The sequence below is a fragment of the Podarcis filfolensis genome (genome assembly GCF_964270895.1).
Source record: "Podarcis filfolensis genome assembly, chromosome: 5".
Taxonomy (NCBI): Eukaryota; Metazoa; Chordata; class Lepidosauria; order Squamata; family Lacertidae; genus Podarcis; species Podarcis filfolensis.
This window is the reverse complement of record NC_139608.1, coordinates 59026308-59044661: the sequence shown is the minus strand read 5'-3', so window position 1 is coordinate 59044661 and position 18354 is coordinate 59026308. Positions and strand designations below refer to the sequence as shown.

General features: G+C 39.9%; 1 protein-coding gene across 2 annotated transcripts in view; it reads left to right on the top strand.

Annotated features, from left to right (window-relative positions):
* Window positions 1–8356, top strand: part of TCERG1L (transcription elongation regulator 1 like) — a 165493-nt gene extending 157137 nt beyond the window's left edge. For both annotated transcript variants that reach the window (XM_083616958.1, XM_083616957.1), the window contains exons 12-13: window positions 4121–4239; window positions 7302–8356. In XM_083616958.1, the coding sequence (XP_083473084.1) occupies window positions 4121–4239; window positions 7302–7458 (276 nt within the window). In that variant the 3' untranslated portion in view covers window positions 7459–8356. The remainder of the gene's footprint in view (window positions 1–4120; window positions 4240–7301) is intronic.
* Window positions 8357–18354: the final 9998 nt, after the last annotated feature.

The following is an 18354-nucleotide window of genomic DNA, read 5'->3' as shown; positions in this document are numbered from 1 at the left end:
ATGCATTAGAATTCTGACATTCTAATTGATGCTCTGGATTGCAGGTAGAAGAGAGTCTTTTTCAAACATATATTGAGCTACAAGGGAACACAGAGCTGCAGTTATTTTTGCTTAGCCCGCTACCTTTGATGTTATGGTGATTCTCTGGGTCCCTTATCTGATGAAAGTGAATCTCTGCAGTGGGAGCCTTTTGTATCAGGGCTCCAAATCATGCAAGGAGTCTCCACAGATACAACAGACTCCCTGTTGATGCAGTTCACCATCTTACCACATGGGAGGGGCCTAGAGAATGTGTGCAACCTCAGCATGGGGCTAAATAACCTTGGGGACAGGACTAAACCCTGCTACATCCAGGCTCCCACTTAGCTCAATAATACTTGATTAAACCGATTATATTTAAAAATGAAAGACTATTTGGCAAATTATGTGTTGTATTATTGATGTGGCCTCTTCCCCTAAGTAGATAAGGGCTTTGAAAAGGGCAGATTTATCACTTTGTCTATTGGAAGGGCCTGTCGATGAATAGAGAAAGGTCTGTTCTCATATTATCTCTCTGTTGTATGAAAGGCCAGCGAGTCAGATGTTGAACTTTCGCAAGAATTTGTTTGCTAACGGAGCAAATAACTAGGCGCAGCTCCCTTGAGACTATCTGAGGAATGGGCTTCTTTTGATTAAATTCAAATCCCCATGCTGCATTGCCGTTTCGGAATTATTTATTGATCGTTATGTCCCAACAGATGGCTTTCCTCTCTGCCCACAATGAAGCTACATTCCCGACAGCAAAATATTCAACAAATGAGTGGATTTGGGGTCTAGAAATAGCATTGCATTTAGGGGCTCGGGTGCTGGGATAATGAGCCACTTATCAATTTTAACTTAATGTGGTCATCTATTTTTGACCTCATGGAAAGCTCTTTCCTGTAACTATTAAAGTGGGCCCCTTATCATATTATTCTTTGGCAGTCTCAAGAACAGTCAAAAGGAAAGTACATTGATGTGGTGTTGTTTTTTTAAAAAAGAACCTGAGATGGGTTCAGTAAAAATAATTAAAAGACATCCTTGCTCTACTAACAGAAAATAGTTCGTTTATTGCTGTTCTCAGAAGAGAATGGCTATGATCCAGCTGTGTATGCATGGCCCTGGCGAAGAAGCATAGATATGCCAATAAGGCAGTTTGCAGGGAGAGCTGACTGGGGGAAGTCCAAAATTACCACCACCCCATTCCTAGAGTGTTAATCAGTACAGGTGCAATTTATTTGCAAGGCTAAATGTGCATCATAGCTGCTGGATTGGGAAATCACATACATGTTTCCATGTGCAGTTTTCATGTGCAGATAGGGATACTTGGACTGAAGCCTGCTTCCATTTGCCCACTACCCGTAGTTGGATGGGGAGGAGGACATCATTTGTTGGTATGAAATATAAAAATAGGCTATTCTAAATCAGTTGAGTTGAGCTACATTTCTGTAATTCCCATTCAGCACATGCTCTTTTCTCCCTAAAATATGCACCATATGATGAGCACATGTGCCTGCTTTATACCAAGTCAGATCATTGGTCCATGCAGCTTAGCATTGTCTACAGTGGCTGGCAACAGGTTTCCAACTTTTCAGGCAGAAACCTTTCTCAGCTTTACCTGGATGCCGGGGACTGAACCTGGGACCTTCTGGAAAATATGAGCTCTGCTGCTCATCTGTGGTAGCTCCCAGTCAAGTTACAATCTAAGTGCCAGCCCTCAAATTACTCCACTTGCAAATGTGCTCACTTGAGTCACTTCAATGAATCTTGCAATGAGCCTTCTAGACCAATGGTTTTTTCAATTTGTTATGCCAGTGCATGAATCAAGCAAGTCATGAATCATGGTGCTGCAATTAACCAGAAAACTGCTTCGTTAGCCTTCGGCCCGTGGTTCAGGCCCAACAGTCTACTGTTATTTAACATCTAATTAGCTACAACATTCAGCTGCATGCCATACCATACATAGATGGTGACTCCAGTCCTGCCCAAAAAGCCTCGGGTTTACATTTGTTAGAACAACCATCAAGCTACTTCCTCTCCAATCTTTCCGCAGAAAGCCAGTTACCCTGGAACTAAGTGGATCAGAATTGGATTGTGGATTGAACTTTCTCTTGTTTTATTGGTATTTCATCTCATCTCACAGATCAATTACTGTGAAAAGGTCACAGCAGATTAACAATGATTACTCTACAGATGTAAAAGAAATGATATCGTGAGCCTTGGGGAACATACACTAGGAGTACTAAGGCACACAGAAGTAAAATTGTCTTTGTGAAGCAATTTCCCTTTGCAGGCAGATATTACCTGTCAAATCAATTACTATTAGGTGCCATCAAAAAGTATAGCATTGCTTCATTTACATGCCTACCAGCAATTTGCCAGTCCCTTTATGAACTTATGAAACAGAGCCAAACATTAGTTCATTGAGCCCAGTGCTGTATGATCCAACCAGCAACAGTTATTTAAGGCCTCCTGCAGAGTTTCCCCCTGAAGTCTGGCACCTAGATCCTCTTGATTAGAACTGCTGGGAACTGAACTGGGGGGGGGGTGATGTCAGCAACAGTTTTGTTGCTCTATTCATTTTCATGATTGAAAACTTCCTTCCTTTTGCTTTCTCATAGTGTTGGTTCTTTTTTGCCATTCCAATTTCTGTTGATTCCCATTGATTCCAATGAGAGAACCAAATTCTCTTCCACTGTCGATAACTTCCATATTTTATATCATTATTTTGCCCCAAAACACAGGCTAAGAAAATAACATCAGATTATCAGAGTGTAATGAGGGGAGCATGTCATTGCATTCAGGCCCTGCTTCTGGGCTTCCCATAGGCAACTAATTAGGCATGGTGAGAACAGGATGTCAGGCTAGATGAGCCACTGACCTGATCCAGCAAAATCTTCATATGTTCAAGCGTTCTTATGATGGCTACAGAATAAGTCAGTTCCCCACCCCCTGCTTTCCCCTAGCACTCCATCCATTGAAACAAGAAGAAAATAGCAAAGACGACACCAAATTGCACCAAATCCATAGCTTCACATTTTGAGTTGCTTGCACATTTGGGTTCAGCTTGTAACAAATGGACTAAAAAGATCTCATTCATTCCATTTAAAAAACAAACTTGTTCCAAATACACACCCTAAACTGAACTCAGGACCTTGTCCAACCTGAATTCAACTGCTGAATCACAAGCTTTGTCTCGAAACCTTCACTGATTAAACTCCAAGAAGCTGTTGTGAAACCCCTGGAGTTAGAACAAACAATTTCAAGAGTTGATTCAGATGTTGCTGATCAGTGGTGTAGTGGAGGGGGAATGTAAATGTGTGCAGCTCTGGGACATTTTCCAGAGGAAAAGGAAAGATAACATCTGGGGTTCCTACATCACACCAACAGCTAGTGCCTTGCAAGATTGTTTGCATTTCTAATCAAAAGTTAAAGGTTGTGTTTCAGGCAACTAGATCAGGCACCCCCAACCTGCGGCCCTCTAGATGTTTTGGCCTACAACTCCCATGATCCCTAGCCAACAGGACCAGTGGTCAGGAATGATGGGAATTGTAGTCCAAAACATCTGGAGGGCCAAAGGTTGGGGGTGCCTGAACTAGATGAAGATGTTTTGCTTAGAGCTCAATGTGAGTTACAGGTTGAGCTAATGAAGTCAAAAGTAAGCTGCACTGAGGCTAGCTCACTCCCAGGACACTGCATAGGACTGTAGTCATGCTAATAACAATACATTGGTTATTATACTATATACTGCTGCTTTTTGGTGTGGTTGTATGGGTGGGTGTAGATTAAAACAACTCTCCATAGACAAAATAAATGAGGTTCTCATGGTTTCTCTTTGAAACGCTCTCATGTCAGTCCCCATTCTCCAATGACTGAAAGGAGATGTGCTTCAGAACCATGCTTTGTCTGTAGAACAGGGATGGTTAAGCTGTTCACTCTGACTTCTGTCAGGCTAGTGGTCAGCAGTGACAGGAGTTGTTGCCTTCAACATCTGAAGGACCACAGGTTCACCACCTTTGTTCTAGAAGCCAATATGAACTTCACCAACCAATTTAGCAAATTTAATTATGTGTGACTTTTGTTTTCTTATTCTCCACCTAAGATATTTGAACAGTTTGTCAAGACCAGAATAAGAGAAGAATACAAGGAAAAGAAAAATAAGTTATTGCTAGCCAAAGAAGAGTTTAAGAAGCTTCTGGAGGAATCTAAATTATCACCACGGTATGGAACTAGAATTGGGTTATGCTTGTTTGGCCTAGAAATCTATGCAATGCTGAATGCGAATATGTTGTTTTAAATTTGAAGCACTAGATACAATGCGGCAAGCCCTGTAACTCCAGGCACATCTGAGGAAACCCCATTATAGTTTAAAGCTTTTGCACAATAGCTGTGCTTAGTGCACCTTGAACTAGAAGCTAAGATGTGGTTAAGGATGAGGAGAAATTTGATTCAATTCACATTTATAGGCAAACTTCAAAACTTTTATGGTGAACTGCATATGAAACCTCAAAATCCTGTTATATGGTGCCCACAATAGCCCCTCTGGACTAGGTAACATATCCTGAGCCATTTCATAAGGAAGGGCCATTGCTCAGTGGTAGAGCATCTGTCTTGCATGCAGAATGTCCCAAGTTCAATCCCCAACATCTCCAGGTAGGAGTGGGGAGACCTGTCTGACCCCCTGGAGAGTTAGTTCCAGACAGTGAAAACAAGCTAAATGGACCAATGAGCCCGACTCAGTCTCAGGCAGCTTCCTATGTTCCTTCCCACGACTTCATTCATAGGCCATTAAATTCTGCTGGTGGGTGCCATTTTGTGGTAGCCATCTTTCCCCCCAGAATATCTCCCAGATGTTCACCCGCCAACTGGAACTGTGTGGGTGTTCCAGTAAGCTGTACCTCTCCCCAAATTCAGGCTGAACTTTTGACAATCTTGAAATGTCAGTTCAGTGCTAGTCTTCACCAACTCTCCTTTCCTTCAGTTCTCAACTCAACCATGCAGGAAGATCTAAACTTTATAGCCAGTAGCATCTCTGTAGATTATATACATAAGGTGTATCTTTTATAATAGATGTAGTGTTTGATGTCCATAGTCACAAAATGTTCATATATTGGTGCACTAAGTATCAGAGCCAATGTGCTGATTGAGATCTTCATAGTCATATGTTAAATTTGATCCGTAGCTTTTCTCATATCATACTAAACAACTTGTTAAAAATCCATTGCAGTAGTTCATTATGCTTTTGACTAAGGAACCCAATTGCAGATGTGATTAGTGCTTGCAGTGTGTATAAGTACAAGAGTGTGTTTATAATGCAAAATCAGTAAAGCGTTTCCTTTGCCGGCCTTTTGAGAAAACCCAAATTATTTCCACATAAGAATTTATCATCAGTACTGTACAATAAATGTAAGATTTTGAATGGTTGCTTACTTGCTTCTCCTAAGCTGTTTTCCATAAAAGCTGTTGAGAATCCCTTCGTGAAAAAATGTGATTCTCTTAACGGAATTTGCAAATCATCAAGATAGATTCTTTATGATAATGAAGCTTCATCTTACAAATATAAAGAATAAAACATGAAGGTTGTCTCTTAACTAGCATTTTAAAGAATTGTGCATGCCGTCAGATACCGATATAAACAATATAGTTGCAGCTTCTGTTGATAGTATGAGTAAAAGTATTCCTTTGGCAATCTAACAGAAAACATTCCAGAATAATGTGATAGCTAGACAAGAATGGCAGGGGCAGATTTGTGTTCATTTTATAAGAACAAAACTCTCTGGGAGCTGCTGCAGTATTTATGGTCACTGCACCTACCCCAGGATTAAAGTGATAAGAGCTAACTAGGGGCTCAACTTCATGAAAAGCAACATAGGGGTTCTGCACAAACACAATCACCTCTGTGGGTTCTGTCTCTGTGTGCCCTGAACCCATTCTGCCCTGAGCCTGAAGCAATTAGCTTCAGTCCTATATAGCACAGGTTTTGCAGCCCCAGGCACAGTGAAGCCACGAGCAGGTGGAGGCTGAACATAACAGCAATGGCAGTAAAACAGGACAGCAGTATTGGGGCGTAAACAGGCCACAGTTTTATTGATTACAGATGTGAACAGGTTTTGGTGTAGGCGTTGGGAAAGTATCCTGAAATCAACCAGTCCGACTGCTGGTTGATGGGTGACCAAGGTTAAGGGCTGTCCCACATGCATCAAACCAGCGCAACCTCCCACGGTCACTGTTTGGGGTGCTACGGCCCATCAGCCCCCAACAAGGACAAGGAGCCCCTCCCCTAGGATTTCACTAAGGGGATACTCTGATAGTGTGGAGCAGGGTAGGGCCACTCCCTGTCCAGTGAGCCAACCCAATGCCTTATCCGCCAGTAAGTTGTGATAATTGCCATGAAGGAGGCAAAGCCTTCAAACAGACCCAATTAATCTGCTGGCAAATTCCTCCCTGGCTCCGAATATGGCAGCCAAAGAACTTCCATAGCAAGGTCTCCCATACAGGTCTGCCCGCTTGCACTCCCTCAGGCAACACACAGACACATAAAATAAAGGAGGGTGGGGAATCCAAAGAGGACTGAGACTGAAGCTCAGGAGTGGCTAGCTTTCATAGCCAGGGAACAGATCACAGGAAAGACATTAATACAAAATTAAACCTTTTGGAACACAAATATAAGCGAATATTTCAGTTTCCATATGTTAAAATCACACTATTCCCCATTCATCTATGCTAGATTTATGCCTCTGATTTATTCCTTCTAAGGGTCCATGGCAATAAAATAAAATAAATAGATCCAATCCCCATTTCTCAGTTTGGAGTCAAAAGGCATTTCATTAAATGGAGTCTGACAAAAGTCTTCGCCTTGTAAATTTTTATAGTGTTGTTAACTCCAGCTAAAATTATGTGGGTCACATCCTTCCGATTGGCAGGCTGAAGCTAAAGAAGAATTTACATTTTTAATTTTTGAGAATCCTATCCAATTACTGTGGATGGTCCACAGTGAACTAATTATTAATCAAGCTTCCTGCAATCGATAAGTATGTCTACATTCTGCAGAATGAAAATAATGGCTTGGGATGAGAAGTTGGGTAGATCAATGAGACTTCAACATTTTGGCTTTCACATTTCTACTTCCAACATTACTGACAATGACAAGACACATTAAGAATGAGTTCAATGCAGAAAGGTGAACGTATAATGAAGGGCCAAAGAATTAGAATATATATATTGACAAACAAAGAGCTTTGTGAAAATGTAGCTTATGTTGGTTTCCCCCACTTGCTCCCCAGGACAACATTTAAGGAATTTGCAGAGAAATATGGCACAGATCAGCGGTTTCGGCTTGTTCAGAAGAAGAAAGACCAGGAGCATTTTTTCAACCAATTCATACTTATCCTTAAAAAGAGAGACAAAGAGAACAGGATACGGCTACGGAAAATGAGATAAAAAGGAGACACGCAGAAAAGAACGCAAGTCAAATACTGTGGCATCTACAGCGGAAGAAATGAATGGCATGCATTTTGTGTCACCGTTTTGAGTTTTGGATCCTAGCAATTTAGAGGAAAGCCAGACAACCCAAATTGCCATCTGTGCACAGAGGAAGGTTCGGTGCAAGTATGTCCAAGACTGTTGTGCAGGAATCTGTAGGATACTTCATTCTCAGAGACTTAATGTTTCATATTGAAGCTCTCTTTTGTACAACATTCAAGTTTGATGCATTTCTAATTACCATGATATGTCAGTCCCTTAATTGTTTTAATTATGCAAATTACTTGTAATATACACAAATTCTAAATCCGATGTGATTTGTAATTAAGCGGAAGCAGATGCCATCCATAATGATCTCAATACTTTTTTTTCTTTAACCATTTAAGAAAAAATATCTACGGCTGTACTCCTATGCATCCTTACTTGGAAGTATGGAACCCTTGAGCTCCCTGGACCTTACTTCCTAGTAAAGGCGCTTAGGAATCTGCTGCACAGCAATGTTTGGGCAGCTTTGTACATTAAACATCAATGGTCCCAAGGTTCAGTGGTATTGAGGATATCATTACTCAATGTTCATAGGTCTAAGTCTAGTTTTATGGGTAGTAGTAGTAATAAGGTATTAATTGTTAACCATAGTGAAGAGTGTGAAAATCTTGGCACCTTTCCCCATAGAACAATGTATAAATCTTTTTTTTTAAAAAAAAAGAAAAGAAATGGCTTTGTAAGTAAATTATTCTGGATGGTGCTCCAAGCACACTGAACAGCGCAGCACTTCTCTATTAAAAAGCTACTATAAAGAAGTTATTTTGTAAATCCATCCTACTAATATTTGAGTTATTTTTACTGTATGCGAAGAGTTTGCATGAGATTAGTCTCATCTTTGTATAAACAAATATTTTAACTTTTTTTTAATTAATAAATATTTTAAGACTACCGGGTGACTTTGTTTTCTCTACGTACCACAGTCACAAATTTGCAGTGCAAATGAATTGCAAACAAGATGGAGCCTTTTCAAGTTTCACTGCTGTAAACATTCCCAAATAGGATGGAGAAGGATAGCTTGTAAGTATTGTGGGTAAATAATATACTAATGAGCTCCATAGCATATTGTGAAGAAAGCAATCTTTTCCCTGTGAACTGAAGCATCTTTCTGTAACCATGTGCTTAGATCTCGTTTCACCAGCTAAAGCAAAACAGCTTCTGTAGTTGTTTCTTCCTCTTTCTTTGAAGAAATAAGCTTTTCTCTGTCACAAAAGGATGGAGCTGTTTTCTCTGCTCAAAACAAGCACCACATGAGGAGCGAGAATATACTTAGCTTTAAAGAGCATTAGCAGAAAAGGTGGTTGTACATCCAAGGAAGATCCGACTGTAAAAACTGGCGTTTCAGGTGGTGTTTTGTTTTTATCAAAATTCCCCATAAACTGTTCCTTTCCTCCCCAAAGAAGGGGGTATTGATTTAATAATGGTGGGTGAACATTATAAAGCCGCTGGAGGCTGAACATCAAAATCTGTGTAGCTCTTGTGCATGTTTATGTTGCTGTGGAAAGGCTGTGTGTGTGTGTTTTTCTGAGCTAAAGAACTCTTTCCTCCAAAAAAGAAAATCCTAGGCATGTTCCTGTCAGTCCTCAATTGTACTTGAAATATAGATTTTACTAGCTATGGTAATTGCTGGCAGGCACACATTCTTATAGAAGCTTTATCTTTTTGGTAGCACTGTTGCAGCATGACTGCGAGGAAGTGCTGATCTCATTAATAAAAGAGAAAGGAAAATCCATTTTTTCCATAGATGAAATTGGCTGATTAAAGAAAAATATTAGGAGGAAAAATGCCAGAGGGGCAGGTCCCTCATCTGCATTTATAACACAACCCCATCTGTCTTTACCTAGAAGTAAGTCCAATTGTGTTCAATACTCCTAGGTAACGGTGCATAGGACTGCAGCCTCGGCTGGGATCCCAAGCTTCATGACTGCTATTGTTCCTTCAAGACTTTGTATTTTTATCAGGGTGGCTCAAGGTTGAATCCCTCATTCAAACCTCAGCTATCTCCTGAACCTCAGACCTGCACATGCCATATAAAAATAACAACACTAATAACAATTAGTATTAATTAGATCGTGCATGTGCAAAAGCTCTGGGAACATTAGTATTCTTGTTTTGAATTCATCCACCATCTTTGGTAGATTATTTGCCCTATCAGTCTGCTGTTATTTCATTTCTAATGGCTGCTGATTTCTTCCTTCACACTGAAATGCAAATCTTTTTGAGTAGGTGGACATTTTCTATTAGGTGTATGGGTGCAATGCAAAGCCCATCGAGATTGCTTCCATAAGTGGTTCAATACAGTGGTGCCTCGCAAGACGAAATTAATTCGTTCCGTGAATTTTTTCGTCTAGCGAATTTTTTGTCTTGCGAAGCACGAAATCCTATAGGAATGCATTGAAAATCAATTAATGCGTTCCTATGGTCAAAAAAAGTCCAAACAAAGCCAAATTTGGTACAACAAGAGTTTATTAAGTGCTCTTTAAAGTCACACATACTGTAAAGAGCATTTCAAAATTCAAACCCAGAATTTTTTTAAAAAACAGAGTGGCCCAATGGTCACAGAAAATCATAAAAATGCAGGAAAAGAAACACAAGCTTCCAGATTCTTGCAAACCCCTCCCCAACACCAAGTCCTTGAATTCCAAACACCCCAACCCAAAATCCAAAACCCGCCAAAAAAGTTTTAAAAGCTTAACTTACCAAATGGCTGCAAAAGAAGTTTTGGAAAAGCTTCAAAAATCACCAAAGTCTTTAAAAACCTCAAAAAAGGCTACTATGTACACTGCGTTCTATGAGTTGCTCCTCGAAGTCAAGTCGCAACTGTATTAACGGTGTTAAGAAAAAGGAAACAAACTTGCAAGACGTTTTCGTCTTGCGAAGCAAGCCCATAAGGAAATTCGTCTTGCGAAGCAGCTCAAAAAACGGAAAACCCTTTCGTCTAGCGAGTTTTCTGTCTTGCAAGGCATTCGTCTTGTGGAGCACCACTGTATCTGAAGGCGCTTGTTGCTCTGAGTAAAATTATTAGGAATGAGAACTGAAACCACTTTCCGGCATGATCCTTTTATGTACTTACATTGGGCCACAGATGCTGTATTTTTATTTTTATTTTAGTACTTGCATCCTGTTGATGTGTTTAGCTGAGTTATGATAGTGATGGAAAATTTTCACTGTTAAATATGTGTACTGAAAAGTCAGACAGATACGTAAGAGTCACAAGATGCCTTTGAATGTGTGGCTATCTGGGCCATCAGGCAAAACCCCAACCATCCTTCATGGATGTGTTTCATTTATATCCCTCTCCCCCCCCCCCCAACTGGAGGCTGCATACACAGCATGACTGGGTAATCTTCCATCCAGGCACTGAACAATCCTATCAAGGTTTTGCTTCAACATGTGCCATCACAACGAGCTTTGATGATATAGTAGTGCATATATGAAAATCACGCTTTTGCATCAAAATTTTAGAGAGAGAAGAGTTGCTCCTGCTTGAAGTCCTTCATTGTGCTAACATTTCCAAACGAGAATCATTTATGAGGGGGACTTAACAGCCTTGTTAAAATACTTTCAAGGGTATTCAGTATAAAATATGTAGGAGCTCTAGCCCTGTACTGAATTTGTTCGACGACATTTTTAATATTAAAAAACCTATTGAAATCTGGATATATTAGCCCAGTTCACCTAGCATGTGGTGTGCCTTATCTGCATTGAGCTACTGTCATTGACTGTGCTGAATGTTATAATTTTAGGATTGATCCCTTATTCTCTTAAGTAAGATTTTGATTAATTTCTTAACTGTGGTTTAAATTGCTTAACTGTTTCCAATGCATTCACACAACAATCATGATGACCTTCACACCTGCTTTTTTGTTATTTTATCTTCAGTTCCACCTTCCATCGCATGACCAGAGGATCCATCAATTAGAGGACTCCTCAGAATTAGGGACATCCATGACAAAGGTTTTTTGCATATGAACACAGCTTAACACTCTTGCTCTAGGCTATATTTCAGAAGAACCGTGTTCATTTGCACTGGCAGCACCCACTATTCTTTCATCAGGGTAACGTTTGATGGTTCCCAACTTCAAATCAAGAAGATTATTATTATAAATTGAGAATATTATTTCATATTATTTCATAAACCAGCTCAAGACTGGTAGAGGGGAAGTTTTTCAATTCTGGTATGTTCACTTTAACTTTAAGATATACCCATTCATTTTTGGGCAGTTGTTTCAAGCAAACAAATTATGTCAAAGCAGACAACCATTTCCTTATTATTTCATAATTAAAGGCTTTAACTTCAGGATAAACTTTAAGGAAATGTTATCAGGAACTATGAATGTGGTGTTAGCAGAACCGATTCAGGTTGCAAAGAAATAATTCCTTGTTAAAGAGTAAGAGGGCTCTGGAAGTAGTTTTGTGTTGTTTCAATTCTCAATTATCTGCTCTCCCCTTGCTCCTACCTATTAGCCACTCTCGAAGGCTGTTCTCTTTCCAGTACATTGCTTTTCCAATGCAGTTCTACCAAAAAAGGAAACCCTTTATTTTTCTGCTTACAAACACACATTGCAAGAACTGCCTGCACTGCTTCCAGGGGTCATTTTTATTAGCAGCATCTGCTCAGAGATCAAGAAGGGGCATCATCTATTGGCTTCCATGACTCTGAATCAGTTTCTGATTGTCCGCTAGCTTGTAGCCAATGTAATGACCTGCTTGTCACTAACAACCTAAGCAAGCTGCTGGGCAGAGGTGGTTGGGGGCAGGAAAGAGCAAGCAATGGGGGATGTGAAGGAAGGAAGCGATCCTCGCAAGGCTACAAGAATGGATGTTTAGGGAAGCAATTCTTCCAAAGCCAAGGAAGCTGTTTTGATAGGTTCTGGATCAATGATGAGATATTAGCAATGATGAAGATACTGTTGGAAAACAAGCCCCATCGGGAGAGGCTGGCAGCTCTCCCAGGCTCCCGGGCTTGCTTACCGGTGATCTGCCCTGGCTGCAATCTCCGCAGTCCAGGAGATCGAGATAGGCGACATTTCCCAGCATGGAAAATGCACCCCCCCTTCTCCCCCTTGCTTCCCTAGAAGGGAAAGAAGATAGCCAGAAAGTCCTTTACGTCTTGTTTATTTTCTGACTGTGCAACTCTACAAAAAACATGTCCGAACAGTTCAGTGTTCAGCAAGCAAGTGGCAAAGACTTCCTTCACATACGCAACAGGAAGGTCTCATATTACACACTTCACAAAGACTTTTCAAGCCTGTGAACATCCGGGAAGATTCTTTCCCACAGCTAGTCACATCATGTGATGTTTTCACCAAGCTGCCAGTTTGCAGCTGCGTTGCTCTCATATCGTAACAGATACTAGCAATTGCAAAGACTAGGAACTTCGAATGGACCTCCTTCCTTCCCTTTCTCTGTGCTGAGAGTGAGGATACATGCAAAACTCAATGTTTTCAATGTCTCAAATGTCTGCAAAAGCTGAGGCTGGCTTATTTATTCAGTTATTTATTTATTTATGTTGCAAGGTTGAGGAGCATGAAGGCGAATCAAGCCTCTCCACCCTCATTGCTCAACTTGCATAGAATTTATTGAACCATGAAAGGTAGGGAATTACCTCAGGCTGAGAGGCCAAGGAAAGGTGGGGAAAAATAAGTTCTTAAGGCATGAAAAAATGGACTACTACTCTCTCATCTTATTCTTATATCCAGAAATCCAAAACTAGGATTAAACAAGGTAGTCATTAAATGTGCAGACTTTTTTATTTTTATTTTTTAAAAAACCAGCGACAATATTTGCGTGGAGTTAACTGTTTCTCCTGCACTTCATGTCCCAGTGAAAGATTCCTCTTCATCCTTAACTTCTATTTGCCCTAGGATAAGTAGGTTAAGGCATGAAAAGCAGAATTCTACCCTGGAATGCAAGCTGTTATAGGCAGAGAGAACAAAAATCCTTTCCTTGGACAAAAGAGGAGGATATTTTGAGGAGGGTGGTTTTCATTGGGAAAATTGTGCAGAGTGAAAGGATTAGACCGTCCATCCTAATATACATATATTTGTCAAGCCATTTCCCATAATATAATGATTTTTTTTGTATGTGGTTTTCATTAATATATGCATTTTTACACATGTGCCTCTGCTGGAGAACTGTATTGAAAAATTCAAAGACAGGCAAATTTCAGAAAGTGTGAATTTGGTAAATTTCCTTTTAAATGCAAACCGAATCAAAGTTATCCCCCATCACTACACAGGAGGGCCAGTAAAGTAATACAGATCATATGTTTTTCTTGCATCAAAACTCAATTTCAATCTGAAATGTCTGAAGTTAAAAAGTCCCAGCATCAAGAACAAACTCCATGGAATCAAGCTGTCAGACACAATAGATATTACTTGGTCAGGTGGCTCAATGTAGCAATTCCAAAACAATGCACATTTGTAGATCTGGTATTTCATTGCCACCACACTTACAGCAGCTTCAATTGCCCTCATGCCAATGCTGGCACAGTAGAAGCCTTGAATCCACAAGACTCAGTGCTGCATAGGGATACTATTGCAAAACTGCTGTATCAAAAGAGTGAAAAGAATGGTCCAAAAGGCAAATGGATCAAAGGGAAAGTGCCACAAACCTGTACAGTAACCCCTTTTTTTTTTTTTACTAGTAAGTGGACTTTCTTTTTGGGGAGGGTCACAGACTTCCCTTGTTGACAGACAATCCATGCAGTTTGCCATAAGTTGATGTGTCATTGATGTTCATGGCTGTGTTTCTGCTGTAGAAGGCTTATACTCCACATAAGAGTCAATAACAGTGTGATCATATGCATGTTTTTATCTGTACTGTCAACAGTACCATGTGCAGGATTACTGTCCAAGAGATATAGGATTGCAGCCTATATGTGTTTACTTTAGTAACAACCTCTTTGCATATAAGGTTCTCTCCTTCCATAAAAATTAAGATCTCAGATTCTGGTTGTCACTTGAAAACGCTTTGTTTGAATTAGATTCTCCTACAACCTTTCAAATCTTGTGTTCCCTGCCAATCGAAATAAACCTGAGTAAATGTTAACATCTGATAACATCAGAATATACGTATTTAACTGGTCTTGTACATCTGTTAAGTGCCAAATATGTGAGACAATGAAGTGGCTGCAATCTAACATGTGCTTACTGCCAATTAATATTGCCGCTGAATTATGATAAAGATAAGCACCGGTTTCATTCCATCCTAAACTGCAATATAATTCACAGTAGCTATTTTTGTCCCACTCGCTTTGATGAGGATATATTGTGCACTGGCTTGAGTATTTCTCCTTTTCTTAATTAATTAAAATACAATGGAGAGGTAAAATGAGAGGATAACAGCCACAACACAGCAAATAGTAAGGTCTGATTAAGCCCATTGATTTTAGTGAACTGAGTGCACCTAATTCTGTGTTGAATTGTGACCTATATATTTCTGGGCACATGGTGGATATGTTACAGGTAATCAACTAGGCTCTCTCAGCTAAATGAGCTGAAATGATTTGCAGCTCAAAATATGTTGTTTCTTCTTTGAAAAGAGTACAAAACTCTCAAATGACAAATAAACTTGCAAATGACTATTTGTTTTGCTCTTCAGGTAGCAGCAGCTAGATTACATCCTACTTATGAAATTCAAGTGTCTTGTAAGGACTGCAGCTGTTGAAGAGTCAGGTATGCCTTTTGAGAGGCTACATCCACCTGTATCCAATTAAGATGCTACAAACCCACCCAGAAAGGTGAAATCTATAGTCAGATTCAGCATCATTAATCAGCAACTCAGATGCTGGGCAAAACTATCATGGGAAAACAAATATTCCCAAATATCAGTGATTCTGTATTCCAGAAGGGTGGATTAAAATCTTCCAGTCACAGCAGAGATATATGCACAGTGGTAAGCTGATCTCAAATCCTATCGCATCATGGGCTACATTTGCAATATGTTAGAATTCACATTTGTCTAAATTAAAACTGAAAATGAGCACTGATAAACTGGAGATAATCTGGTTTTATCTAGAGGAGGTAGAAAATTACATTGCATTTCTCCAAGAAAATTATTCTAAATTGGGCAATAAATTATAACTACACTGGCACAGCATATGTTAAAAAGAAAATGCATGTTGTTCTGCTTATTTTATAATATATATACACACAGAGAGAGAGAGAGAGAAGCCAAACTTTGCATTTTTCTGACCATCTTTGGAAATTACCTCGTTCTTCAGGATAATAAACCAAACAGAATTCCAAAGTATGTTTCTACAATTTACTTAGTGCTAGAGGAAAGATCTGGAGTGGGGGGATATAGGCATTTGCCTGCACCAAGCCAAGGAGCTTAAACCAGATCCTATGGCATCAGCCAGGAGGTAGGACAAAGGAGCAAGCTAGTTATCAGGACCAAAGAGCAAGTTAGGATCCAAGGAAAAACAAGAGGCAGAGCCAATGAGCAAGTTAGGACCAAATAATAAACAACAGAAGATGATGCTCAAGAAGACCACATTCACCATCCTTGGATTAACTAGTTATGTTATGAACTTGAGTAGGATTTGCTGGGGGTGGATCCTGCAATAAGTTGCATAAAACCTCTTTTGTTATCATTTCTTGGTCCATAATATCTAGCTAAAGAGAGTGATTCTGAATTAGCTGCCCAGCTGCCATTTATGAACTGGTACCAACCGGCAGGTTGTGTGGTCATGTAAATAGCACTGGCAATACAACAGTGTTCAGACACAATACTGCAGCACAGTTGCTGGTGGGAGTGAGACCCTGTCAGCATTTAACCCCCCTTCTCAGAGATCTGTACTGGTTGACCAAGTTCAAGGTGATACTATTAGTATCTAATTCCATTAACAGCTTGGGACCAGTTTATTGCAGCATCACGTTACCCCATATATGCCCACTTGACAGCTTTGATCCATAGACCTGACACTTCTAGAGGTGCCACATAATACTTGCTCCACAGCAAAGAAAAAAAATTGATTTATTTTATTTTTTTAGTATGGCAGCACCTACGTTTTGGAACGCCCTGCTTATGGAATTCAGGCAATTGCCTTTGCTGTACTCTTCAGAACATTTTGACATGTTTTCATTTAGGCAAGCTTATCCAGACATGTAGAAGACAGAGGTGTTTTATTTATTTTTAGCACCACAGTTCAAGAAGGATATTGACAGGCTGGAACGTGAGCAGAGAAGGGTGATCAAGATGATCAAGGGTCTAGAAACCAAGGAACGGTTGAAGGAGTTGGGTATGTTTAGCCTGGATAAGAGGACACTGATAGGAGCTATGGTAGCCACCTTCAAAGATCTAAAGGGCTGTCACACATGGAAGATGGAGCAATGGCTTCAAGATACAAGAAAAGCGATCAGGAGGAACTTTCTGATAGTAAGAGCTGTTAGATAGTGGAACAGACTTCCTTGTAAGGTGGTGGACTCTCCTTCACTGGAGGTTTTAAAGCAGAGGTTGGGTGGCCACCTATCGTGGTTGCTTTATTTGAGATTCCTGCATTGCAGGAGATTGGACAAGATGACCCTCGCTTTTCTTTCCAACTCTAAATCTATGATGCTATAAAACAAGGTTTAATTGCCCGTAACACCCCCCTGCCTCCTCAAAGAGCTCTTTTGCCATTTTTAAAAGGAATTGTCCCTGAAAAAAATGGAATTTACAACTCCCTCCAGTCATCAGAGAAGTAATTGCTATCAACTGGCAATCTCCTCAACATGTATATTTAAAAGGCAATAAGAGAGGGTTTGAGAGACAGCTCTAATGACTAAATTTATTTATTTAAAAAGAGAAAGGTGGTGCCCTTAATAAATTCATCTAAAAATAGTATTTATAAATCACTGGAATTCAAAATAATGTACAGCATTGTCAGATGTTTTATCCCTAGTTATTCTTGATAGATATCTTGGTAGATATTCTTGATATCTAGAGGACATTTTCATTCCCCCTCTTTTCTTCTTTTTCATTTCTTCCTTTCTTATTCTGCCCCCTTCTCTGTTTCCCTATACGATTTATTTAGATTTTGAGTCTTACAGATACTTGCTGATTCTGCAACTAAAAGGAGAAGCAGCAAATCCCAAGCCCTTCTTCCTCCCCTCTAGAGGCTATACAAATACAATTCGCTAATACTAATCCATAAAATGGGGTAGCAGGTAGCATCCCTGTGGTTTTAAGAAGAGCAAAACAGAAAGCCTTCAGGAGGACAGACAGCAGTTGATCCCCCAAAGCCCAGCTCTCCCCATGACCTTTTCTCAGATAAACTATGTGTGGAATCCCCCAAAGTGACAACTAAGGTTGGCTTAAACAAACTTGATAAAAAGCTTGAGTGAATCTGTCAGTTTTTGTTTATCTCCATTTCTCCAGTCTTAAATACAGTTCTGATCAGTTTCCTTTTTTAAAAGTCCTCGTGGAAACCCATCAGCATTTCAGCAACTTTCTTCGACCCAATTTTGTAGGCAATTTTGCCGAATACACACATTTTTGCTAGGCAATTTTCTATAATATAAAGCCTTTTTCCATGTTGTTTTCACTAACTTAAGAATGTTGATGAAACTTTGCATTTGCATTTTTGCATTACTTGGCTGGAGAATTGCATCGACTGTGTTTTAAGTTTGTGTTTAAGAAAGTGTGGATTAGGTTGGATTCACCTTCAAATACAAAATGAATCCAATTTCTCCCCCATCCATACCTCGCAGTGTTAATACAAGAACAGACCTGGCTAAGGAACTTTGTCCTGACTCCCTCTTCACCCCAATGGGATGCAAGGACTGAAGGGGGCTGGAGCGTATGCAAGGGAGAACAGGTAGGTGG